Source organism: Argentina silus, assembly GCF_951799395.1.
Source record: "Argentina silus genome assembly, chromosome: 12".
Classification (NCBI taxonomy): domain Eukaryota; kingdom Metazoa; phylum Chordata; class Actinopteri; order Argentiniformes; family Argentinidae; genus Argentina; species Argentina silus.
In genome coordinates this window covers 9,852,790-9,880,258 of record NC_139666.1, presented here as the reverse complement: position 1 = coordinate 9,880,258, position 27,469 = coordinate 9,852,790, and the positions used below count along the sequence as shown (strand labels likewise).

General features: G+C 45.0%; 1 protein-coding gene across 2 annotated transcripts in view; it reads right to left on the bottom strand.

Moving 5' to 3' along the window:
- The window catches only part of mylka (myosin, light chain kinase a), a 47,009-nt gene that overhangs the window by 8,699 nt on the left and 10,841 nt on the right, over positions 1-27,469 (bottom strand). Inside the window, exons 1-19 of one of the 2 annotated variants that reach the window (XM_083681739.1) lie at positions 24,006-24,034; positions 23,190-23,397; positions 22,165-22,210; positions 21,506-21,671; positions 21,132-21,297; positions 20,892-20,913; positions 20,199-20,764; positions 19,695-19,898; positions 18,564-18,698; positions 15,955-16,107; positions 12,390-12,527; positions 10,259-10,456; positions 9,717-9,963; positions 9,159-9,239; positions 7,849-8,708; positions 6,747-6,863; positions 6,079-6,147; positions 1,152-1,199; positions 182-309 (exon numbers count right to left, since the gene is read on the bottom strand). In XM_083681739.1, the coding sequence (XP_083537865.1) occupies positions 182-309; positions 1,152-1,199; positions 6,079-6,147; positions 6,747-6,863; positions 7,849-8,708; positions 9,159-9,239; positions 9,717-9,963; positions 10,259-10,456; positions 12,390-12,527; positions 15,955-16,107; positions 18,564-18,698; positions 19,695-19,898; positions 20,199-20,764; positions 20,892-20,913; positions 21,132-21,297; positions 21,506-21,671; positions 22,165-22,210; positions 23,190-23,322 (3,477 nt within the window). In that variant the 5' untranslated portion in view covers positions 23,323-23,397; positions 24,006-24,034. Of the gene's footprint in view, positions 1-181; positions 310-1,151; positions 1,200-6,078; positions 6,148-6,746; positions 6,864-7,848; positions 8,709-9,158; positions 9,240-9,716; positions 9,964-10,258; positions 10,457-12,389; positions 12,528-15,954; positions 16,108-18,563; positions 18,699-19,694; positions 19,899-20,198; positions 20,765-20,891; positions 20,914-21,131; positions 21,298-21,505; positions 21,672-22,164; positions 22,211-23,189; positions 23,398-24,005; positions 24,035-27,469 lie in introns of those variants that run through there. The other variant, XM_083681738.1, reaches the window with a different exon arrangement.

Genomic DNA, 27,469 nt, shown 5'->3' with positions numbered 1-27,469 from the left:
CAGTAGATTCTAGATTCTAGATTCTTGTAGATCTACAAGAATGCATTATAAAACAAGCTGAATATATGGATGGTATGGGAAACATATGAATTAACTCTGAATTACAGTGTCTGCTAAATGTCGAAAAATAACGATCCCATATCAGAGTGTATAGACAACATGGGGCGGGTCTGGTCCTTACTGGTTTCCGGAACTTGAGCCAGACGCAGTTGATGGGCGGGGCTCCTCCAAACTTACACAGCAGATCCACCTTCTCTCCCGCCAGGATCTTCATATCATCCGGGAACTGGACGATCTGAGGGGGCATGGCTGTACGACCACCACACCAGCCAACACATCACATCACGTCACAACACAGCACCTCACCCAAATGACACTGTATATCTCTCTCCTTTCCACCTAAACCCACCATTTAAGACCCAGACCTAACGCTACCCCCTGTGGATCCCCTGCCCACTTGTGCCCGGTAATCTAGGGGGCTGAGGTGGGCTTGGCAGTGGGCCTGAACTTTGTCGGCCGAGCCCACATCATCACATACCTAACGCCCGCAAAGCTCTCCGGAGCGAGGCAAAAGCACAACTGCAACAGCTGCTGGGATCGGCTTCCATCGTGCCCCTGGCTCTTGTTCTTAAAGGGCAGGTTGGTTTACAGAGCCATGGTGAGGATAAGGCGGGGGGGGGGTCATCTCTGGCTGCTATTACAGGCAGACTAAACCACTGCCAAAGCAGGCACATTAGGGCCTACTGTAGCCTTAGACCAAAGCTACCTGGGCCAGTCCATGTATCTCTTTGTTACAGGTCAAAGAGGGGTTGTCATTGTCACACCAGGGTCGTGTTCAGTCGGGCACAACTTTCAATGGAGAACTTGCTTCACTGTTTCACTCCATTTCAAAACGTTTTCTCAGTTTAGTGCCCACTGAACAAGACCTGCCGACTACAGCTTTACCATTGTGGATGAGAGAGGTGGACTGGAGGAGGGACACGGGATCATGTTCACTGGCTGTAGTGTAGTTGTCGTGTAGTGCCTTATACTGTAGTGTGTACTGTTGCTATGACAAACACTTGTCCTACTGGACACCTACTGTAACTTGTGTGTTCCGGGAGAGAGAGCGTACAGTTAGCATTTTAAGCGAAAGGGAGGGGAAGTCTTACCCTGTTTGGGAGGAGTCTTTGTGTTAGGTTTCTTTATTCTGGCCTCACCTGGAAGAGAAGCACAAGATGATATTATGAATCACATCTGAGAGAGACGGCCTGCCTGTCAATAAGTGAGAAGTGATGGATCAAATTGATGTGTTTGAATCACATTTGAATTAAAGCAAATGTATGTGGGACATACAGTACATTAAATGCAATCATTGAGGTCACGGAGGACATTGATCTGACTTGATTAGGAAACCAACAATACTGAGAAATGTATGAAAATGTACCGAAAGACATTCCAACACATTCTGATATGAGGTACAGCAGCAGCAAGCATTAACATGCATACTGAGTTCATGTTCTTTCCCCCCAACGTGAACACCCTGATTGTGCTGGTACCAATTACGGAGGAATCTCGTTGATGTTATCTGTACAGCATTATCTCTGCTACTGTAGGATTGTATTGATTAATCAAAGCATCGATTAAGATTGCATTTGTACAGCTCATTTACCAGGACTTGGAAACACCGAAGCCATTTGTGAGCGGGCCGATGGACGAAATACTGTGGAAGATATATACAAAACACATTCATAGACTGAGAGTCAGAACCCAATCCATTATACAATCCACTGCATAGGCTACGTTGTGTACATTGCTGAGTGTATTTGTCTCTCACAGAGAAGAGCAGCACTTCTTCCCAGGACAGGGCAGTATATGGAAAATCACTGACTATAAACTAGACAGCGCCTGATAAGTGAACTTGGGGGAGGGAGTTATTCTCTTGTGGATGTCCTGGGAGAGGGGCTGCCTCTGGGCTTATGTCCTTTGGTATTTGCCTTTTTTGGTAATACTAAAAATAGTCCCCAAAGTATCCAGGAAATAGCTCTTGGCACTATTTATTTAACATTTGATTGCTTGTCAAAAAACAATGTGCCAGTAAAACGAACTAATGCACGGAGTGAACAGAGGAGCAACAGTGGGGATATTAACCTTTACCAATTATACTGTAAGCTTAGCATCTCTAAGTCTTTTTTCTTCCTCTCTCTCTCTCTCCCCCTCTTCTCGCTGGAAAGAAAAACATCCCTTTTTCCAACACAAAACTATTTTTATTCACCGTAAAATCAAGTTTACTGAAATAAAAAATCTGATGTTGATGAAACTTGATTGAACAAACCAAACAAAACTGTCTTTAAAACAACACACTTGAAATGATTATGACCACACCAATTGTCTGTCCAAACGTTCAGTGGGGGAAATATCTTTGTTTCCAAAACAAGTATTCTCTGGAGATGTTTTGAACAAGAAATGCCTCAGTGATGCTATCGTAGTAGGGGTCCTATTCTGTGCTTCACATGCCTCAATAAAATTCGGACTATACCTAAGCTGTACCGCACCCATCCTTCCAGCAATACGAGGAAGAAAACCAATAAATATACAGCTATATGCTGTAGCTTTTCCACTGAGCCTCAATGAAGCATGTAAGCTAACAAATCCAGCGGTGCATTGACTGTCCAACCAAACAGCTCTTCTGTGTATCCTCCTCCTCCTACAGACAGACAACCATAAGACAGGGGACATGACAGAGGAAATTCACTACTGCAGAATCAGACACACAGCAAATCACGAAGCTCTAGAGAAATGCAGCAGCTGTTTAAAAAGAAAGTACAGGCTCTCATAGCCAAGGGTCACACCGTCCGGCTCCATAAAAATGATACACTGCTCCCAGCCTCGCAAAATTGTCTGCGCCAGTGGTTCTCAAACGGTTTCTTACATCGTAAGCCACCTGAAGCCATTACAATTGCTTTCCCAACCCACCAAACACACAAAACGGATGTTCTCCAAATCACAACAGGGTTGTGAGCAACATCAGAGAGGTCCACCACGTGGGAACCACTGCTCTGAGCTGACATCCTCTTAGTATCACTGACTGAGAGAGAAACTTACAAAAACAAAAACACCTTCCTGTACCCTCGACCTGAGTCAGACCGAAGCTGCCGAGCCTGACTAGACTATTCTCCTGCAAGCACACAGGATCTAAAAGGCTTATAGTCACTGGGCCATAGAGAGAGAGAGAGAGAGAGAGAGAGAGAGAGAGAGAGAGAACAACTGAGTCAGGAGCAGTGAGCTGGAGAGAAGAGCAGCAGTCGCACCAGGCTACCCCTGTGAGACAAGCTGTCAAAGTGAGCCCAGCCTAAACCTTCCCCATAGAACATACACATACGCAACACATGTAAATGACTGTAATGTGATGTAATTATTGTACGATCATGTAAACAATGTCACTACTTATGTGCTAACTAACGTATTTTTGGTAATGATATGTAAAGACCATTTTGAAGTAGAAAAGCCTAACCAGGGACAGGGGTCGCAAATTAGCCTTGGCTAGAAATCCTATATGCAACACATCTGTTTCATGTTATTGTAACCTGTTACAATGTTTTCCGCATTGTCCCTGACAAATAAACTAATAAAGAAAGAGAGAAAAAAGGCAGGGGAGGGGGGCACCCCTGATATGGTTCCTTCTCACAGTGTTTCACTCAAATCCGCTCCAACAGTACAGTGTTTAGACAATGTGGGGCCATTGCATTATACAGTAAACATGCCTACATGCGACTATGTTCTACATCTAGGGAGGGCATCTAGGGAGAAGAGCAGCGCAAAACGGTTGAGTTCCCCGGTGAATACTCAGTGTGTCGTAATGGACAAGTAACATTACATCTCACTTGTCAGGCATTGTTAAAGCCTGACGAGAGTCGAGCAGAAGCACAGACGAGAGTAGAGATATGAGATGTGAGATATATGAGATATGCGGTGGACAACCCCACTGGTATTCTCGATTGTGTTCGTCTTTGTGGCTAACGTGCTCTCTGTGTGAAGGGCAGACGTGAGTCGACTCAAACTGTATTTGTTCTCATTCAATCACTTTAGGTGTGCTATATTTAGCCTGGGATGGTGTGTCCGGTGGGCAGGGCTTGCACTTTGGGGACTATTCCGTTTGTTCCAAGACAAGCTAAATCAAGTTGAGCATGTAGAGTAATTGAAAGATTAGCTGTTTTGACCGCTGATCTGCATGTCTAGGTTTTCAACCCAGATCTGGTGGAGAGAGAGTATGTAGGCAGAAGGTCGAGCAGAGGTTGGGGTTCCAACTGCCAGATGGGACAGCACATTCTGAGCTCTGCAGGACCCTGCGCTATGGACTGTGCCCCCGAGTGTAAGTTTAAATAAATGTGCAGGGGTTAGAGTTTTCCAGCAGGGATGAAAAAGCTGCTTGTTTTCCTGGTTACACCACTGACGCATTTCCCAGGCATCTCCACACTCCCTGACCAGTGGAGTCAGATACAGCTTACAAGCGGGACTGCTTTAGACAACCACATTACATGTACATGTCTCATACCAGTATGTACCATAGCTTTGCGATGGAATGCAAGGCCTTAGATGACGATCTTCTCTGAATCAAAACCACATGTCAGCCATGAGCAGGATTCAATGAATAAGCGCTATTGTATTTACCATGGTAAGAGATCGATCAGCATTGCTCCCCTGCTACAGTATTGTGTATACTGTGACCTAGCACACACAACTTTCGCAATTGCCATGATACCCCACGGGGACAATTCACAGTGAATGAATAATCCTAAAGCAAAATCATGTCCGAAGCTAGGCCAATGCTGAAACACATATTCACTTGTTTAAAAGTCTTCCTTTGGGAATCCATCATTATAAGAAAACCTCATGTAGAATAGCCGTGTCTAATCATTGGCAGCTCTGATGTCAGTTGTAGGCCTCCTGCCTTTATTAAAAGGCTCTCCCCCAGCTCTAAGGGCTAGGCCTTGTTTGGATCAGACACATTCCACTGGGACAAAAGCGTATCCCAAAGCTGGCAGATTTTCCTGTAGAACCGGGGAGTATTGGAAAAAGTGTGTGTGTGTGTGTGTGTGTGTGTGTGTGTGTGTGTGTGTGTGTGTGTGTGTGTGTGTGTATGTGCATCGTCTGGCTGAACAAGCAGGGTTGAAGAGCAGGCAGATGCAAGCCTTACATGGAAGTTTGGGAGAGGAGGGTGACCGAGCAGGGCAGGCAACGCAAAGAGACTCTCTCTCTCTCTCTCTCTCTCTCTCTCTCTCTCTCTCTCTCTCTCTATCTTTCTCTCTATCTCCCCATCTCTCTTCCTGAGCTTGTTTTAAGTTCCAGAGAGTGTCCCAGGCATAAAGACAAACATCAGTCAATTAGCTCTGTCAAACAGCCCAGATGGGAGAATGTCGTCGTGACCTATGACCCCTGGAACCATCCAAGCTGGGCCAGAGGTAAACGGACATGCTTCATGCTGTGGCAAGGGGCAGCAAAGTCAAGCCTTTTATGTTGAGGTACTGTAGATCTACTGTAATAGCGTGCTTGATTCAGAGGGGAGCCTGCTGGATAATTTACAAGCTAATGTCATCATAAAAATTCTGTGGAAAAGAATGCAGGCAGAAGTAAGGTATAGCACTATACTCCTACACACTTTTCCATTGCAGCTTGGAAAGATCAACCCGATCATAAAGATAACAACAACTTTCCCTTCGTTTTGAGCAATCGGCGAGAGTTCCGTGCTCAAACAACAAGAGGAAAGGTGCTGTTTATTAGATTTGAGCATGAATCTAATCTGTGGTATGAACACTTTTGAAAACAAACCTACCGACTTTTATTGCTCAAGATACGAGCCCGGACGTGCTTTCTGCGCCTGCATGTTATCCACATACAGCACTCTGCAAATGATGCAGAGGAGAGATTTTGGAGATTTAATGAGTGAGTCTGGGGTCAGAACAATATTTTCTTTCTGTTCACATGCTATAAAGAGACCTGGACGAAGCTGAGGCTCAGCCTGCAGCAGTGGGAAAGACACAGAGATCCCACGACCACTCCTTTTTGGGAAATAAGGAAGCGCATATTTTGGAAACTCACTCTCTGAGGTAGGAGTGGATGGCTTCTTGCTCTTCTTGTCAGCTGCTTTTGAGTTGCTGTCTGAAGAATCTAGGGTAGAGGGAAGAAACATGTGATGCATCTTATTGACATATAGCATTTATTCACGCTAAATGCAAAAGTGCATGAAGTATAGTATAACAAAGGAGAAAAAAACATTTATTGAAACCTTTTCTTTTAGACAATTTGTATTGAAAATGGTTCCCAGTGGTTCCCATCGTACTGTCAAATGAAGGGCAAACTCAGATATTGATCTGTAACTCAAACCTTTGCATATACAGCTCCAAGGGACATGAACAGGGGATTTTTAGGGGAAACAGAGGAATCAGGATTTAGCATTCAACTGTGCACGTTCCTGCAATTGAACAGTACGTATCTCAAGTTAGTATTGAACTATTCATGCCTTCCGCATGTTTCAAAACAGGCCTGTTAGTTCGCTGTGGGGGCTGGAGGAGGAGGAGGAGGACGTGCAGTGGGAGGCTAGAGGAGGACTGACCCCAGCTCTCTGCTAATCTGTGGGCTGTAATTACAGGAAGTTCCTGGGCTAGGGACTCAGGGGAGCAGAGAGAGAGAGAGAGAGAGAGAGAGAGAGGGGGGGGGGGGGGAGGGAGAGGGACACTACTGGCTAATAAACAGACAGAGATACTCACCGTCCACCAGCACCATACAGGAACACTCAGCTTTACCGGCCGAGTTCTCTGCCCGGCATTTGTACTGGCCCTCGTCCTCGGGCAGGGCTTTGTCTATGGTCAGGGAGCACTGGCCTCCTGCAAACACACAGACACACTCACAGCTGGGAACATAGGCCTTGTCTACGTTCAGGGAGCATTGGCCTCCTGCAAACACACGGACACACTCACAGCTGGGATCTAGGACGCACAGTGTCGGGATGTATGCCATGCTTGCTATGGTGGGAACGCTGCCCTGACTGAATTAAAGACACCTACATCTATGGATCAAACTAACACCACAATGAGACAACAAACATGATATTGGGGAGTCGTGTCGATGCGGTATGGTTATACGAGGCACTGAGTGTGTAACATTTGGGATTTGCAGTTATTTTCTGATTGGAACTAACAGGTAGGGAGTGAACGAGGAGACATGTTTCTTTGCTGTTTGCTGATTCTCTTGTTCATTATCACCCTTGTGGTCCCCCCCCCCCCACACACACACACACCCCCAACCCCCCACCCACCCCCCCGCTGCAACATGGACACTAGTATTATACAGTATTATTCCACACACACACACACACACACACACACACACACACACACACACACACACAATCACAGGACTGGACAGACAAGCAGAGTCTCAGGCAATGTGAAAACTCTGCACAAGCCCATCAACACTTGGAGCAGCCTGAAATAACAGACAGAGGATTATGGATGTGTGTGAGTGAGTGTCAGGGTCCAGGGACCCCCAGGAGTGTAGAAACAGGGAATCCTTTCCCTAATCTTACCCTTTCTATTTATATCTGGTTGTAAACACTTTTGTTTTTTACAAGTAAACGAGTACCACATGGGAGCTATGGCAGTATTGACTCAGATACATGTAAAGAGATACATACCCATATCAAGTGCTTCTAATGCTTCTAGTGAGAGAGGAAACTCAGTCACACAGCTCTGTAATATACGTAATAGATATGCTTTCTAATATTACAATCCCAGTCTCCGCAGAACAAAATGAACAATGCATTCATCACTCAAAGAGCCAACTGTCTTTAGTAGTTGGTCGCATATTTACCGTCGTTGGACAGGACGATGAATTTGGAGGGCTTGATGACTTTCCCGTCTAGTGTCCAGGTGATGGTGGCCACGGGGTCAGAGGTCACCTGACACTGTAACCGCAGACGCTCGCCGTCCATCACCGTGACATCACTCAGCTTCTGAGTGAACGCCGGCTCTTTTCCAATGTTGTTGCTCTTCTTATCTATAATCCCACCGTCCACGCAGTTCACCGCATTCTTCTCTTTCTCCTTCTCCTTCGCTTTCTCAGCGGGCGCCACTTTGGGTGCCGGTGCCGGTGCGGGTGTAGGATCCGGACCCTCTCCGTTCTTCTCCAAGCTTGTCTGTTTCTTCTTGTTGGCCAGGACGGAGCGGAAGTCAGCGGCTGCGTTTTTGGGGGGCTCTGCCTTGTTGACGGGGCTGGTGGCTCCTGGTTTGGGGGCCCCGACAGCACCGGCGGCGCCGCCCCCCTTCTTCCCCAGGACGGCCCTGAAGTCCACCTGCTGCGGGGCGTTGACCTTCCTGTCATCTTCGGACAGGGTCTTGGGCTTGACCCCGCGCTGGAGGTTGGCCCTGAAGTCCATCTGCTCGGCCGTGATCTCCTTCAGGTCCTCCTCTGAGACGCTCTTGGTGGTGACTTTCCTGCCCAGCACGGTGCGGAAGTCGCGCTGCTCGGCCTCACGCTGGCGGATCTGGTCCTCGCGGTGCTCCTTGGTCTCCACGCGCCTCTTCAGGAGTCCCCGGGTGACGCTGGACTCCTCCTCAGGCTCCTCCTGTGACTCCTGCTGGTGCTGCTGAGAGGAGCTACTGCCACTGCTGCTCTCCACTCCTCTGCCTCGCACTGTCCTGTCCACTCCTCCCACACTCACACAAGGCTGGCTGCAGCAGAGAGAGAGAGGGAGAGAGAGAAAGAGAGAGAGAGGGAGAGAGAGGGAGAGAGGGGCGGAAGGGGGAAAAAAACAGGGGTCGTTTAAAAAGCTCAGCCTGACTGGGCTCAGCCTCCAATGGTTAATTGGGGGGGACCACAACTCAACATGATGTTACATGTTACAGAGATGACTCCAGTAGCCTTATAAGGGAACGCACCCAGACCGGGGCTCCAGCCCACCCATCCCACCCGACCCCCCCATCCCACCCAACCCCCCCAACCTCCCTGGCTTTGAACAATGGCACAGCTGGAGGAGGAGGTACTATACTATAAACAATTTATTTGGTTATATTCAGGGATTAAGCAGATTGAAAGCTGGGGGTCTGTAGAGGAGGGGGGGGAAGGGAAGACAAAAATAGCCACAGGCCGAGGGAGCTTTATGAGTTAATTTAAAGACATACGTTTTGTCTTCCCCACTGGAGGAAACTGGACCCTCGCTGACCAGCAGAGTGGCCACACAACTGCAGTCTCCCACTTTGTTCCTGGAAAACAACAGAGGGAGAGGGGGATAGTGTTTTAACTGCCCTTTGCTTTTAAGCCCTAAATCCCTCTCAAAGGATATCATGTTAAGAGGGCTTTGTGTACACAGTGCTGAATGCTCTACATGACCTAAAACTAAACTGGCATCGCAGGGAAATGTCATCATGTAATGCAACCAGACTAAAAACAAAAAACAACCACAACAACATCACAGATAAAACGGATTAAACATTCTCACTGCCAGACACATAAGAGGCATAAACATACATTACAAATCCGAGGTATTAAAGATGTTTTTTAAAGTGTTGCCAGAGTGTTATAGCTGTACAGTATGTTATACTGTATATGCTGTTAATGACAGTGGGCCTACGTACAGTATTTTGTGTTTGAGTGTCAACAGCAGCTCTTTCCGCAGCTATGCAAGTGAGTCATACACTGTAATAACTCACTGTAACAGTAATACTTGTGTAGCTAGCTACCTCAGACTGATCTCATAGTCGCCAGCGTGGTGGGCCTTGACTCGTCTGATGAGCAGGGACACAACATCTTCCTTCTGGAGGATCTCATAGTCCTGCCCAGAGGAGACCACCTGCCCCTCCTTCATCCACAGGAACTGAGGGAAGGGGTCTCCAGTGATGGCGCAGGACAGCAGGACATGCTGGCCCAGGGAGGCGGTGATGGATTTGGGCTTGGTGATGAACCAGGGCTGGACCCCGTCCTGGGGTTCTGGAAGACACACACAAATCCAGCAGGTTAACTATCATCAACTGGATCTAGTTAAGATATTACACCTGATTAGGGTTACAAACTCTTCTAGTTTCCTCTGGAGTCTACCTTAATTATCCTTTAACTTCTCTTCCATAAGGCAGGAAGATCGTTTTAGTGCCTTAATGAAACTGTTAACTATGAAACTGCTAACAATATAATTATAATCTCCCAGCAACTGCTCAGTACAAGTTGGTAACCCCTCTACTGTACAGCTGACACACATGAACTACTGGGACTCAAATGGAGTAGTTACCTTGCACAGTGAGGGAAGCCTCGGTGCTAACTTCCCCAACCTCATTCCACACCTCACAGGTGTACTTCCCTGTATCCTCTGGGAAGACTTCCTGGATAAACAGGCTGTGTTCATTCCCCTTCCTCTCAAAGTGGAAGTCCTCAGACTCCTGGATTTCCTTCCCGTTGTGGAGCCACACAATCTCTGGCTGAGGGTTCCCTAAGGTCACAGAATAGGCCGATACAGTCGACTTTAGAACATATAACATGTCTTTACAAAGTCATACAGTATCTCCCTAGTGCAGCTTAACATGATGGCAACAACTATGGCTTGTTGTATAACATTGTATTAGATAATATGTGCCATAACACAGAAGAGTCTTGCGTAATAATTGTCATTTTTGATCAGTTAATCTAATAAGCATGCATGTTAATCATTAACATTATAAATCTTCATCGGAAAACGTAGGAAAATCCCATTCTGTGCCATCACTATTTACATAAAATGATGAGAAGCTTACAGTAATGTAAATCATATGGCATATTAGTGACTCCCTGGATTTGAACGGTCAGTCTCAACACACACAGACATACAAACAGACAGAGCACGCACATACACACACACACACACACACACACACACACACACACACACACACACACACACACACACACTGTGGTGGAAATCTTTGTCTAGGGGATATGCCACGAGTAACGATCTCGGTGAGACTTTGCAAAAATGCAAGAACACAATAACTGTTTAGTAGAATTTAATAATGGTTGCAAGCATAGCAAACTGTACCATACGGGTCAAAAGCACCATATGAACAGAGAGCCCAGATACAAGTTACAGCATACAATTTATACCTTTTGGGATGGTCTGATGAACAGGCGGAGTTTTCACATGATTAACAATGCAACCTTGAAAGCAGGTGGCATGATCTACAGTGGTCCTAGATAACACCCTAGGGCCAGGCTAGAAGAACAATGGTCCTGTAGTTAGAAGTTTTACGTCTCTATCTATCTATTGCCCTATGACCTCCTCTATCTATCTATTGCCCTATGACCTCACTATGGGGTCATCTCCTGATCGCAGGTCAAAAGCTTGTGACTAGGGGCACTACCTAATCAATGGGGCTGAACATCTTAATACTCTGTATGACCGTTACAGATAATGTACCTGCCTAAGGGGTTGGTCATACGGGACACTAAGCACATGTGGAAACCCTAAGGCACATTCCAAGAGATACAGATATGTGTTAATAAACATGTGTGTTAGACATGATGCTGGAGTGTGTGCATATACTGGTTTTTCCATTACAACACACACACACACACACACACACACACACAGAAACACACACAGGAAGTTTAATTTATAAGTTGAAGCTGAAATTATAAGTTTATATCATAACAGTGATGATGATACTGAGAGTCCACCAACATTTCCCCCCAGGTCACACATTGGTTGGGGGGAGGAAATACAAACGCTGAAAACAAACCCAACCAAACAAGTTATCTCTGGGGGGCTGGGAGGAAATACCACTGTCTAAAACAAACACTGCAGTGAAAACACCAGCTAAAGCCCCTTTCTACCACGTGATTAATGGGAATCAGGGCCAGTATCAGACACCATGAGAGGACAGGAGTGTCATGTTGTAGAGTTCATACATAGTCCATCCCGTAGTTTACTCTGTGGCCTACTTGGTTATGCGGTATAACACTTCTGTGCTTTACTATTGCATCAGTTTAATGAACAACAAACATGCAAGGCGTGTTTACCAAACACAGATTCGGCCGTGGTCTTGATGGAAAATATCAATTCAAGTCCAGGTGCTGGACAAGTGTCCGGAAAAACACCCCATAATGCCTTCCTTTAGCAAAGGTCAACTATGGTCACATGTATGGTCACATAACCATAAGAAACCAAACATAAAGAGCGAGTTAGAAGCCGATTATTGCTGCTTTTCATTCAAGAAATATTTTCCCTCCCATCAAGACACAATTGGGCACCTAAATCTCCACTTAGTTTCTACTATGTTGCTTACACCTACCCAGTCCTATCGGAGGCCATATGTGAAGGGGACGAAACAAGGGTAGATGGTAGGTTAAGGGAACAACTTTCTGGAAAGAAACACAGCCCAGGCTCTTACCCGTCACCTCTACGGTCATGCTGACTTGGCTCCCATCCATGACCTTCAGGTCCTGTAGACCACGGAGGAACACTGGGGCCGATGGCCTCTTGGTGTCAACTTCATTTGGAGGTTCGCTTCTCTTGGCACTCGTCGTAGCTGAAATGGAACAAACAATAAAACAAAGATTTAGTCAGCGCCCTAGAAAAGACTTGTATCTCCATTTTAGCAGATTTTGATAATATAAGAATGATTTCTGATGATGATAATCATTTCCCTCCATGTCCTGTAAAGGTTTCATGACTCTAGCACCAAGAAAAGTCTTTTGATTAAAAACATCTTGCGAAATCCCAAGATATTGTTGGCTCAAACATTTGTATAGTTTTTCTCAATTCCTGAAAAGTTTACTTTTTGCAGACAATGTTATCCCAGGACACCAGTGATTTGCAGGGTTACTTTCATGAGTCATTTGCAATAAAAACCCTTAAGTCAAGGGAACTGACAACCGTAGCCTAACACCGATTGACTGTCATGTAACTAAATAGTTGTTCTAATGGGTCTATTTATAAAACCTGAAGTAGATCTGTAGTGAGTCAGAACCAGAGGAAAATGTATGCAAACATAAACTCCCCCAGCTTCGATGGAGAGTCCGCGTTTCAGATAAGGACAAGCTTACAGGGAAAGAGCATAAACTCCCTTACAGATAGAAATAAGCTTTCTGACAGGCTATAGGTGGACATTTGAAGCCTTCTAATTAATAAATCATTTTTTGGCAATATAACATTAACGTGCGGATGTAGGTGTAGCGAAAGACTGAACATTTCAAGAGGCTTTTGTTGTCAAATCCAACCCTCCGCAATAACTCACCAAAGCACAAAGCAATGAATCAGGCATACGTCCAGCCCTTTATCAGTCCTCTAACTACAACTAACAAACCCTAAAGACCCATGCTTAAAACACCACAACAGAGCACATCTGACCATTCCAAATAGCTGATGTTATGATGTTTTTGGCATACATGTTAGGTAAATGTCCTGAATATGCAAACACTGAGATAATGTCATTAGAGAGATGGCCTGGTAAGACTTTGTTGGTTATGGGTGATGTTCCTGCCAAGGGTCTTTAGGAGTCATGAGAGTAAAAAATCAGATTACTTGATTCATCATGGGATGGGGTGAAAAACAGAGACAAAGTTGAATCTGCTGATCAGCGTATGTAGAGTAACAATATCTTCTCAAAATTACAAAATTCACAAGTAGTAATTGAATGATATGATAACTGGTACTGGGAGGGAGCAAGAGGACAAAAGTCTTAAAGCCAACAAAGTGCAGATTTTCATGAGGGAATTTTCTCTATTGTGGAAAGCTTCCTGAGTGAGTGAGTGAGCGTGAGAGAGAGAGAGAGAGGCGGGGAAGGGGGGAGAGAAAGAGAGGGCGAGAAATACCTTTTTGGCCTCCTTCTCCTGATTCATGCACACCATGTATGGTGTTTGGTGTTCTACGTAGAGTCCCCACCACCCTCCTCCCCTCCCACCCACAAGGGCCATAAATCTTAGTGAGTGGAACCCTGCGGACGTCAGGACCCAACCAGCAGGGGACTCAGGCCTTGTCATAAACACAGCGCCCATGTCTGTATACATATCCTGCATGCCAGAGGGAGATCCAAGGCATCTCCAGCATGTTTCCATTAGCTCCAACCCTTCAGCCACTGTCTCCAACTCCAGAAATCTAAGCTACCTTCCTAACAATTTACACATAAGACAAAACCCTGGACTTTAAACGGGCCTTCCAATAATGGAGGGAGTGATACACTGGATTCGCAGGTACAAAGAAAGGCAGTAAGCAGTTTTCTAGAACCCATTTTAGAGCAAAAGTTCTAAGACATCTACGTAATTCTCTGTAAAAGGCCAAGAATACATGCAAGAAGACAGGCAAAACACTGACAGTCCATATGAGAAAAAAACACACCACACAAAACAGAGTGATACTTCTATGACGAGAAGCTATAACTTCTCATTCTCCTCCACCACATTTTATTGTTGTACCCGCAGGGCAGATTCACCCTAAGAACATTTTCACTTCTATGGATTCACCCTACCGTACCTCTTAGGCTGGCTACCTTGCTCATCTGCTTCTCTTCAAAGGGTTCAGTGTATGATGCCAAGTCAGTGGCCGCTTACTTGGCTTGCAGCTAGCTAGCCCGTCACCATTAGACTCCCAGTAGAGGAGATGTGTTTGTCTTATATGTGATAAGCGTCTTTGCTGAGGATTTAGAAAGAGAATGATAATCAGATTTGAGTGAAGGTTAATCTAAAATGACAGCATGATCATCTGTGACGATTGTGAGTGTCCTTTAAAGACCCACTCCTTGCAATAACTCTCTTTGTTATCAAATGATGAGTCTTATATATAATATATATATAGATATATATATATGCCATTTAGCTGACGCTTTTATCCAAAACGACAAAACTGCAGTGAGTGCATACATTTCAGTATAGCGCCATGCTCGACAAACTGAGCCACAGAGGACCAGTGTCTTATCAGTTGTTATGTTCTTAGCAAGTCAAACTAGTAACATTGACCTTGATCTTGACATGGTTAGCCTCTGCTGTACACTGACTTGACAATGCGTCTGTGTTAGCCTTGTGTGAGAAAACGATGGCATTTCATATCCGCGTGAAACTAAAATAAGCTGAACCTCTGCCATGAAGCCCTGTGCTGAAAGACAAGGCGCACGCTGGAACACAGAGCAGATGTTTCCTTTAATACTCTCCAATTCAACATCTGAGCCCTAAAATAGCCACTCTCTGAGAGGAGCGCTACTTATCAAAGGAGCAGAGAGAAGTCTCAATAGAGACATTTCAAGGTTTTCCACCAGACGATCAAATGTACATTTTTCTGAGAAGATAAGGACATTTCCTATCTCATGGGTTGAGCGCATTCTCAATTTAGCATAACTATTACCAAGTCTATAAATAGCCGGAGAGTATGAGATACATAGAGTACAGAGCATGTTTATTGCATTTGGCAACTTTGATATGCGCAAGTAGGGGTTCAGATATTCATTCATTGGGCTCTCCCTAAATTCGACTAATTTTAGCACAGCAGACTTTTCCATGCCCTTAAAAACCACCCATCATAGTTCTGGACGTGAATCAGCTTTTCACAGAGCCAAAGACCTAAAAGGTGAATAATACTGGGATTTGGATGCAGGTGCTTCCAAAAGTAGGCCTTGTACCGAGACAAATAAAGTGTGTTGAGGAGGTCTGTAAGGAATTCTGAGGTGAATCCATCAATATAAGGTATCTTTGTTGCATTATGTGACTTAGGATACAGGAACTGCTAACCATTCCAGCTGAATCCTAACTCCATATCCTATTGACATCGATGCATGAATTTAGCAAAGTTCAGCATTTCATGCGCAGGTCTCAAGTTAGGAACCTGCCCTATGTAAGAACCTACAGGGGAAACCAAGAAGAGGCAGAGATGGTAGGGTGGGGTCCTTTTCAAGACCTTCTCAAATAGTCTATGCACACAGAGCAGGAGAAGAATGTGAAGAGATGGGACAAGGCTTCCAGGCCCACCTTTGACGAGCATCCTGGCAGTGCACACGGCTCTCCCATGGCTGTTCTCTGCCACACACGTGTACAGACCCTCATCCTCTGGCAGGGCCCGCCGGACTGTCAGCTGGGCCAGGCCTTTGTCAAAGGAGGAGCAGGCGTACGCCATGGGCTTGTCTGACAGAGGGAGGGAGGGAGGGAGGGAGGGAGAGAGAGCAAGAGAGAGGGAGAGAGAGAGAGAGAGAGAGAGAGAGAGAGGGGACATGCGTCACACACAGAGGAACACCTAAACACAGTCCACTCATAGAGAACAGAGTTTATGTGATATAGAAAGATTGTAAAAGAACGTTCTTTTTATCGTCAAAGTATGGCTGTGTTATCTGAAGACATTAGAATAAAGTTGGTCATTGCTTTGTTCATGGACGTTCACCAGGACTATCTATAGATACATGTATTCAACATTAAAAGGTGATAGAATGGGACTGAAATGGTGTCGAAATCAATACTACTTTCATCTCAAGAAAAAGTAGGAGACTATCAAAAAATGTATTCCATTATTTGTTGATAGAAATTAAACACCTATTAAGATTCTTTGGAAATACTCAGACGAGACGGAAGTAACACCTTGTAAGGTAAAATACCTTCGGGGAGGTAACTTATTGATACAATAGCACAGGGTGTTCCTTTATCAGTTGCGTGGCCATCTTTCCTGCAGGTCTTAGTTTACACAGGCCCCACTCGCTGTGTTAAATTGACCTGGATGAGTTGTGATGCCCTGCCACCAACAATTATAAATTGCACCAGGCTCCCGGTCGGACTACCCCATCCCAAGAAGGGCATTAACTTGGAAATCCAGGGGAGCCTTTTTTCCCCTTTAGTCCTGGCGGTAGGTATTTCATAATCAGCCTGCACGAGTCAGAGAGAGAGTCTCAGATGTCTGCTTTTGGAGCACAAACACTTGCCAAGTCTGGGCTGGGTGTAATATTTCAGGGGGGAGCGATGCATGTTTTTCCTTTATATGGTTCCGAGGTCTCATATTTGTTTAATGGCCCTAGGCTGTAGTTTCCAGTAGGAACAGAACAGAGGACTGTGTGAATCGGTGCTGGGATTCCGTACAGAAGCACTGGTAGTGGGTCTGTTTCGTTTCCGGAGCCCTCCACCCTTCCTGCTTGCTCTCATACGCACACGCACACGCACACGCACACGCACACGCACACGCACACGCACACGCACACACACACACACACACACACACACACACACACACACACACACACACAGGTTGGTGCCATCATGCGATTAACTGTCCATCCATTCGGGAAATAGCCATTGGATAACAGCCACGGTTCATGTTCATGTTCTCCTCCTCAGACTAGGAGAGGTACAAAAAGTGAAACCTGGAGAACCTATGATCTCTGAAACTTGCTGAAGGGATATTGAACCATGCTAGGTGCAACAAGCGCAAACTCATAGTGACCCATAGTCACTAGGACTCACACTAGATCACTAGAACACTGACAGAAACAGTTTTCCTTCACATTATTATTATTAAGAGGCTGTTGCCTGACCTTGTAGTCGTAGTTGTTTACTGCAGATGCATCATCGTCGGATTGTACTGAGGAAAAGTATTTCCTCTGAAGGTCATTGCCTCTCTTCTTGTATGATGCTGTGAGTAAACCACATATTTGCAACGAAAGTCTTCCAATGACACCACACAGATCAACTGGGATGGTTCAGTGGCCAAACTTTATTATCAATGTTCCAAGAGTGAATCATTCGGGAGGATTAACACGATCCGTCTGCAATGACACTAATTCACTGTCTAGTTGAATTCTACTACCAACTGTCATGTCATGGACTGATATTTGATGTCACAGTTTCATGTTCAAATGTTTGAGTCACACATTTCAAAATGGCAGAGGGAAGGGGGGAGGAGGGGGGTGCTTCCCCTTAACTTTCCATATGGGGAGCAGTTAAAAGATGAAAAATAAACGCTCTCAGTTGGAGCTGGCCCCACTTCAGAGACACATGAGTCTTTTACAGCAGCCAGACCTGTGAAATTGTGGTTCTCTGGTGGGCCTCATACTGAGAGAGAGCGCAGTAGCAGACATGCTATGAATTACACCCGCTGGCTGATATGTTCAAGAGGGTTCTCAGTAAAGAGACATTTGTATTCATCCCCATTCACCTATCATCCTTCTGTGTTCATAGAAATATGACTTTTCAGTTTTGTCTGAGGTACGACGCATTGAAAATAGGATCGTCACCACCCTCTAGTGGTTGAAATGGGTATATCTGGAGATGAGGCTCACAGTGGTGTCTGGGTAACTGCATGGGGACAACCACTGGGGCTCTGATTCTCTCTAACCTTCTCTCTGAATTATGCTCTTGACTTCACGCCACCTCATTGGTTGAAATGGAATGGACTGGTGTATTAGATATGGTGTGGTCTCTCGGCGACTGACTCTGCACGCTGCGAAAAGAGGCTTGAAATGGTGGAAACTCCCTTGACCCCCCATGCATTAACCAATCCAATGCTGTTAAATCCATGACATAGAGTGAATGAGTACACACGACAGGGAGGAGGTAGGAAATCGGACCTCAACGATCACGACAAGGTCTTCCTCACTCACCATTTAGGAGCCAGGAGATCTGAGGTAGAGGTTTCCCCTCTACTGAACACTGCAGAAGGACATCCTGGCCCTCACTCACTGAACACCCCTTCAGCACGCTGCTGAACGCAGGGGGCTTGCCCTCCAGCCTTGGGTCTGCAGGGACAGACACAGAGACTGACACTCAGTAAACAGAGTACAATTACAGCATATTACTACATCATACAGTATGTTGCCCTATATTTGAAATGAATGGAAGGTTGGTACTGGTCAGTGAATCATGTAGACGTGTGTATGACATCTAATGAGGCCAGTCACTAACTGGGTTTCTGAGCAGATGCAAGCTTTCCTTCTCACCAGTAGATGTCGTAGGTAGACAGGAATTGTTGTGGTCATTTCTGAATACCGTAAACTCATCAAATATAAGCCTTAAAAAGAGACACCATGGCAACAAAACTTGATGGGAATATTCATCAGATCACTATAGTATTTGGCATTGCTTTGTGTCACAAAAAATCAAAAGAAGTAATAATGCTGGATTCATCCCCTTTTAATAAAACCTTTTAATTAACAACAACAATAGCAATCCTTAAAGGGGCCAGTCTGTCTTGTCCAAATGTCAACAATGAGGAAACCAGATTTAAAATCCTCTCCAAATCCACCATTACATAGTTTCACTTGTATTATCATTAAACAAACAACCAACTTCTATTTGGTTACAGACAGCTTATAAGGACATTTCAAAACCAATAATGCGTCATTGTGCATGAATGCAGCTCAAGTCAGCCTTGTGGCCCGAGAATGAGCATCTATGTGCTCACTTAGCGGCTGTTTTGATCATGTTTAGATTGAGACAGTCAGGGGAGAAGCATTTATAGCTTTATTTATCCAAAGACATAACACCATGACTGCTCCTAAAAACAGTTGTTCTTCCAGCCCGACTGATAGGTATAGTCCAGACAGACAGATAGGATCATACCTAGTGTGTGTGTGTGTGTGTGTGTGTGTGTGTGTGTGTGTGTGTGTGTGTGTGTGTGTGTGTGTGTGTGCCTGTGTGTGCCTGTGTGTGTGTGTGTGCCTGTGTGCCTGTGTGTGTGTGTGTGTGCCTGTGTGTGTGTGTGTGTGTGTGTGTGTGTGTGTGTGTGTGTTTACTTTTGACACTGAGGGTCCAGGTGGAGGACACCTTTCCAGTGCTGGTAGTCATGCTGCATCCATATGTCCCACTGTCTCTCCTCTGGACACTCTCCACACAGAGGATGTGTGTGTTACCATCCTGCTGGAGGGTCAGGCCTGCTCTAGGTCGTATAGGGAGGCTGTCTTTGACCCAGCTCAGGGCAGGGGCAGAAGAACCTGAGACTGGGACGAGAACATCAATAGTCAGACAACTACTGCCAACTCCTGATAAGTGCTCACAAGTTTAAATGCATCACGTGTTTAAGTGCATTGCAATTGCAACTTCTTTTTTTTTTTTTTTACTTTCTGTGGATATCTGTGGATATGTTCCGGATTAGTGCTGCACTAATGACATCCTTAAGCCATTGAGCAGTTACACAATAATCAAGCAGCAATTAACTATTCATACAAACGTTTCAAAATTGGCTATTAACTGATATAAACCCTTTGTAAAACTATGTAGACTGAGACATTTTGAATTACCTTGGCATTTGAATACAACCGTAGCCCCCTCCATAGCATCCTGGCTCTGAGGAACAGAGTCAAACCGGGGTGGGAGGGCTGCTGCTGTCCCTGCTGCCCGCTCTGATCTGCTCTGTCTCCTGCTCTCCCTGCTAGGCTCTGACAGGGACGGTGTAACTGCTGTAGGAGGTGATTTCACCAGGTCTCTCTCAGTAGAGGCTCTGCTGGAGGAGTCTGACTCTGCCCTAGCTGACGGCTGGCCTCTCAAGGTCTGGGACTGGAGGGAGATGGAGCCCCTGGAGGTGGAGGCCTTTGGGGGAGCCCCTGGTCTTCTCTGGGTCTCTGAGGGCAGGTCTACAGGGGGTTTGGGACTGGGAGATGCCACGGGGGTCTTCTGTGCGGCAGGTTTGGTCTCTGTGCTGTCCTTGGTGTCTCTGGTGAGGGCGGGATGTCTCTCTCTGGTCTCAGTTCGGTCCGCTGTCTTGGCAGGGGCTCTCTGGTCAGTGAGAAGGCCGTTGCTTGTGTGCTTGACTTCACATGAGTCAGTTGTCTTTGGGGCAGGGACAACTGGAGCAGAGGAGGTTTGACTGTAGAGGTAACAAATAACATTATAGTATTTTGTCAAATTCGAAATTGTATGAATCTCATTCAAATGAATTTATCATACAGAAAGCAACATTCATCTGCAAGACATGGTATGAAATACATACTCACATGCTAGGCTCACTGCTTGAACCTACAAAGAAAAGTATATACATTGAATCTCCCTACTCAGAGAACGACCCAAATCAACATGATCAAGATTCTATTCAACTTCACACACAGGGTAGCAAAAAAAACAAAAAACCATTAAATATTTAGAACTCTCCCAGCGGACGATTCACTGTGATGAAAACGGTTAAAAGTGCTCTCTGCTGAAGGACAGGTGGTCTGATTGGCTGTTCTGTTCCCTACCCTGAACGTTGAGCTCTGCCGTAGCTGTGGCCTTCCCAGCGCTGTTGGCCACGGAGCAGGTGTACGTTCCTCCGTCCTTCACACTCACGTCTCGGAGCTCCAGGAAGTGGATGCCCGACTTCTCAAACATGTTGAAGTGAGCGGAGGCCTGCAGCTCTTCCTCGCCCTGTCATTTTCAGTACACACAGAGAGAGAGAGAGAGTGAGGGGGTTGGGGGGTGGGCAGAGAAAGATAGATGGAGGGGGGGGGGAGAGACAGAGAGAAAGAGAGGAGAGCAGGAAGAGAGAGAGAATGAGAAAGAAAGAGGTGTCACTATCCTCCATCTTTGAAAGAATACATCCTCATTCCATCAACCTCACTCTGTTCTCTCTCACCTTGAGCCAGGTAACCTGGGGCTGAGGCCGTCCTGTGATCTTGGCAGAGAATTTCCCACTCTGTCCCACTCGGACAAAGATGCGTGATGGCTTGGTCACAAACTTGGGGGGGCTCTCTCCCCAGATACTGGGCCTGTTATCCACCGCAGGAACTCCAAAGCGCCCCCTGCAATTATGGGAAACAAAATACGTCACTAGCCTGGTCCCAGAAGTGTATTAGGCTTAACCAACTCCTCTGACTATCATTGTCATACCATAGTGTTGGTCATGGCAACGACAGTTAGAGCAGTTGGCTGAAGATCTCTGAGATCTGGGACCAGGCTTGCCACGCATTCGCTACATCAGCATAAAAATATGTGCCTGCTCAATAAGAAAAGTTGAACAAACAAATTCTGTTTGAATAATGACTTAATAAAATGTCTCACTATATCGTCTAATGCAAAGTCAAGATAAAACATGTTTGCACTTTGATTTCCTGTATAATATGTGCTGAATATAACAAATCACAAGAATTAGGATCATACGCTCCATAAAAGTTTCAGGTTTTAATAAAAAATGACAAAAAAAATAACCATTGGAGAATAAAATGAAAAGAAAAAAACATATAAAAATGGATTTATAGAGAAACCATATTGGGTGGAACAAAAAAGCGATCTTACCCTGTTCGGCTGGAGGAGGGAAGACTATATTTCTTTCCAGAACTCCCTACAGTATGACAGATTAAAAACATGCCTTAGATTATGAATAAAAAAAACAAAATATACTGTATTGCTGGTACAAACCCAGCCAGCATGTCCTGTAAATGAAAGATTACATTTATATAATCTATTAATATCTAGATATATTAATCATATATTATAATGCAGAATGGTTCATATCTCCATGCATCGCCCAATAAGAGATGTTGGAACATTGCTACTAGTTACAGGCAGCATGTTCCACATGTTTCTGTTTGTGTTTAGTGAGCTTGAGGTGCCTAAATAGCTGTTTATGATGTTGTAAAACGGAGCCGATGTGGGGTACGTCAGTGTGTTTACATAGCAGTAAACCCTGTAAAGTGGGTGCCAGGCCCACTCTTTCATGCGTAATGTAACCTAAGCATCCACACCGTATAACCAGCGGATATGGAAAGGCAAGGCACGCCAAGGAATTTGAGAATCAAAGTTGTGCCAATACCACTTATGCTAACAGGAAGAGAAAGTCCTTGAAGCCTTCCATGTGGACAGTGAAAATGCTGGCCTTGCCATTGGCTACTCTAACAAGGTCCTTCAGAATGTGGGGGGGGGGGGGGGGGGGGAATTATGAAAGGGCATTATCAGCAATAACTCAGAAGCAAAGTTGCTCTTTGAAGATGATCCACGTTCAATCTTACTATCATCGTTAGGACATGGACTTCAAACACTTGGGCACAGAATGAAAGTCTAACGTATACAGTCATGAAGTCTTATGTTTATAGAGTTTGAATAAATGTGGTGGTGTTTAGAATAGAACACTTGGCACAGTCTTGTTCAATTCTGCATGGGTTATTGAGGCAATCCATATATCTCATATGTCAGGAGAAGGTCTGTTATTTGATACATTTCAAAGCAACTATTACATTTGTAGACTCTGCCAAATATGAATCCATAGACCACTCCATTATCTCTGGAAGGATGACTAAAGCACAGGTGCAACTGTCCAATACCTTCAACAGTGATTTCCACTGTGACCTGGCGACTCCCAGCATCGTTGACGACCTCACAGGTGTAACGGCCTCCATCGTCCTCCTGCACACCCTGGATGACCAGACTGAAGGTTCCACGCGCACTCTGTTCCATGACGAATCTCTCTCCAGCGATCACAGCCTTCCCATTTCTGTACCATGAGACCTGGGGCTCAGGGTTCCCTCTCACCTGCAAACAGAGACAGTCACTCATAATCTAACACAAATACACAACAAGCATGCACAGACACACACACGCTATCATGCAGGTATGCACAAACACGCACGCAAGTACGCACATACACACATACTTACGCAGCACGCACACACATAACTTATTTCGGAGTTTACAAAACTTAATAGAGCATTAATCTTATCGGTCAAAGTTGAACAATTCAGTCCAGTATATCAATTCCAATCTCCTCATGCGGGAACAAAAAGCCAAGTGTGTGCTCATTTCCTCCATGTTCATTAATCTTCTCCATACAATTGGAGTGAGAGACCACAGGAACCCACTGGGTGTGAGAAGCTGACAATGGCCCACAATTAAAGGCGTGCACAGAAATAAATTTAAAAAGCTTATAAAAGATTAGATTGAAAAAACAAACTGGCAAAAATATAATAATGTGTTATTTACAAGAATATTAATGATAAGCACTGATATCAGGAAGTGGTGTCCAGTCTGCTGGAAAGTTACTGATTACCTCAATACTTCCTCATTCCGGGCGGAAAAAAACCCTAGCACATTTTTGATGAATACATATGCCCCCAACTTCCTTTAATTAATACATTTTGTACCTGACAGGGTGTTTGTAAGTCTTTACTTGGCCCGGGTCAGTAGCCACCACGTGTAATGCCACAGGTCCAGAGAGGAATGCAAATACAAAACAGAACAGTTGAAGCCACTGGAGCAGCACATGGTGTTACCGGTACATCCAGCACAGATGAAGAGGTACAGTACTGTACAACATGTATTGGCGATAAGCTAAATAAAGTATGTGTTAGGAATGTGTCTAAAATAGGTGTAACCCAAGAAATAAATACATCTTAGTCATCACCAAATCTAACGTGCACCTCTCAGTCTTTTTTTAGAATCTACTCAAGGTTCTTTAATTCCTCTCAGTTCTAGTTCACCTCCCTAATCTGACTTCTGCCTGTTTTCTCTGAAGCCTTTGATGCATCACAAATCGGAAAATCTGCAGGCTGGCAGATGCCACAGCTAATACGGACAGTGTATGGGGGCTCTCTCTCTCTCTCTCTCTCTCTCTCTCTCTCTCTCTCTCTCTCTCTCTCTCTCTCTCTCTACATGCCAACCATCCTTCCCTTCAACCCCTGGGAGTTTGTAAAACATAATATTTCGGAGGAGAACCATGGCAAACCCAAACTAACTGAAATATTACACGGGGATCACTCTGAAAACCAATACATCTCTTGCTCACACAGACAAACTTGCTTTGAATAAACAGCTAAACAAAAGAGATGGGGAAATTGATAACCACGGCAGCTGCAACGAATTTCTGATTTAAAATACAAATTAATATGGCTCGACAGCTAGTAGACAATAGATTGATTCCATATGGAGGCCAAATACCGTGGCAGGAAGGGAAGTAAAGCCTTTTGCTTTCTATTCTACTCATACATTCCTGACTGCCAAGCCATCCTTTTGTAGCTTCAATCACATATTACCTCTGCAGTACCAAGTCCTCCTCAGGCTTGCCCAAAAATAGTAATATTACGTTTAAAGTCCTTATTAAATCAAACAGACACTGGCATTTCCTTGAAAACTCCACTGCTCAATGTTGACTCCCCACAGAAATGTCAAACTTTTTAGCAGACTTCTTGATCATAAAGCCACTTGTGGTCAAGCCCTGGACCTCAAACATCCACGATGACCAAGTTCACATGCAGACTGCATGAAAAGATTTGGGTTGTTTACATACTGAGTCGAGTTTCTACAAATGCAGAAAACAGACACAAGCACCATATTGGTTTGTCAAGAGAAGACAGCTTCAAAACAATGCTTGTGACAGGACTGTGGTCCAATGCACTTGCAGCAGAGGAGGGCCCTGACTGGCCATCCACCCAAGCAGTGTGAACCCTCTGAAGACCATCAAATACCAAAGAATTCAAAAACACCAGAAAAAAAAGAGAAAGTCATATGAGGAATAAAGAAAATCACATACTCCTTTTTCAGTCATGCTATTGGAACACAATGTATCACCACAACAAGGGCAGTACTTGCCATTACAAGGCTAATAGTTCCGGGATAAAAGCAGCATTCACAATTAAATCCCCCTTGTAATGAGAAAAATTATCAAAGGTAAACTGCAGAGTTTCTTCTTTTAATCATGTAAGCATTGGGATTTCCACTGCCAGTTGAGGTAAGAAATCTAGACAATTTGATCCCTCATGTTTTTAGACGGGCAAATATAACATTGTCTTTTGTTTGTTTGTTCATTCTTCAAGAAATAGGCCTTGGCTACTGTGCATTTTTCTGTAAAACAGTTTAACAGTTTACAGTCCTAATATAACTCAACCTTGGGCTTGGGTTGGGGACATATTTCACTACATGAATTGTAGAGAACACCTGTGGTAGATTACATCTAGTCTAGGCCTCTGACAGGGACCCTATGAGTCAAGAGTAATTACCTATTACCCAATGGACACATCAGAGCCTATTGGTGTACTCCCATCTGTATCATAAAATACATCATACAAAGCTGTATGTAATCTCTACCGCTGGTCTGAGGTCAGAACATAGTTCAGTGACAGAGGAGGAACATTATACTGTTCCTGCTCTACAACGGAGCATAGAGTGAGTTTCAATACAGAAACTACCCTCAACATTTCAGGACTGATCAATAATTTGATTCCCACAGTGCATTCAGAGCCATTGCTGCCATTTTGAATCCCGTAACCTAAGGGCACAAGACGTTAATGTTTAAGCCTGAACTAACATTCCATTTGAGGGGAGATGATGAAGTATTTGACTGCTGTTTGACCATTCAAATAGAGCCTGATCTCTTTATCTCATCAAACGACTTGTTTCCTGGCTGTGTAGTCAAACCAAGCTGCCAAAATCTGCACTGAACTACATACGCTACATATGCTAATGTCAGAAGAACACATCAGTGCTTCGAATTAGACTTAATAACAATGGTTGATTGACCGGACAGCTCTTTAATGACAATCGATCCCATTAACCAATTAAATGGAAGATATATGGCTTCTCCAGCACATGGTCAGTAGTGAGCATGGAGTGAGAGTGCTGGAGAGCGTAGGAGTAACATCGCTCTCTCCACATCTGCTTCCAATAGCCTTGCAGCCACCATCAGGTTTCTGCCGACATACCTTTCACAGAGTTCACTTGAAGCCTCACATACTGTACTGGTTCGCCTATATTTTCCTACTGGCTCGCAATTATGTAATGCAACATTCTTTAGGAGAAGGGGTTCTCCCCCTGGCAGTCCATTAAAGGACCTGGAGGTTGGAGCAGTTGGAGAGAGGCATGAGAGAGAGGCTGGGGAGATGGAGTGAAGCAAGGCTGGGAGAGGCAGGAGGGTGGCTGGGGAGATGGAGTGGAGAAAGGCTTGGGAGAGGCTAGAAGGAGGCTGGGGAAAGGCAGAAGAAAAGGCTGGGGAGAGAGAGGGGAGGGATGCTGGCGAGAGAGTGAAGAGAGAGCTTGGAGAGGTTGGGGAGAAAGGCTGGGGAGAAAATGGGGAAAAGTGGATGAAAGGCTGGAGAGAAGCTGAGGAGGGGTTGGAGAGAGATGTTGCCTGAGAGAGGCCACCGTTGTCTGATGCCACCGCGTTGAGGGGAAATTCCTGCTCTTCACAGGAGCGTCCCCTCTCATTGAGAACATGGATCTGGAGCATGACAAAAACATTTTACTGTAGTGCCAGGAAGCAGGGCCATCTGACCCACTCTGGAGGGGCACTGAGGGGCCTGTACTGTATACTGAGAATTACAGCTAATCAAGAAATACAACCACATACATTAGCAAGTTGTGGAAGTGTTGCTAGCTACAGTATATCAAGCATTCAGTATGTTTAAGGAGAGGCTGTGATTTTGCCGTATTGATAGTCCTGCAGCCACTGCACCCCGACGTTTTCCAACTCTTATGCAGTAGAGGTAGAAGACCTGCTGTTTCTCATTGTACAGTGTATCATTATTACATCACATGGTAGACAACAGAAACGTCAGCCTCCAATGAAAGTCAGCAGACCCAGTAGCTCCCCTAGGGCCGGAGTTGGAGGAGACAC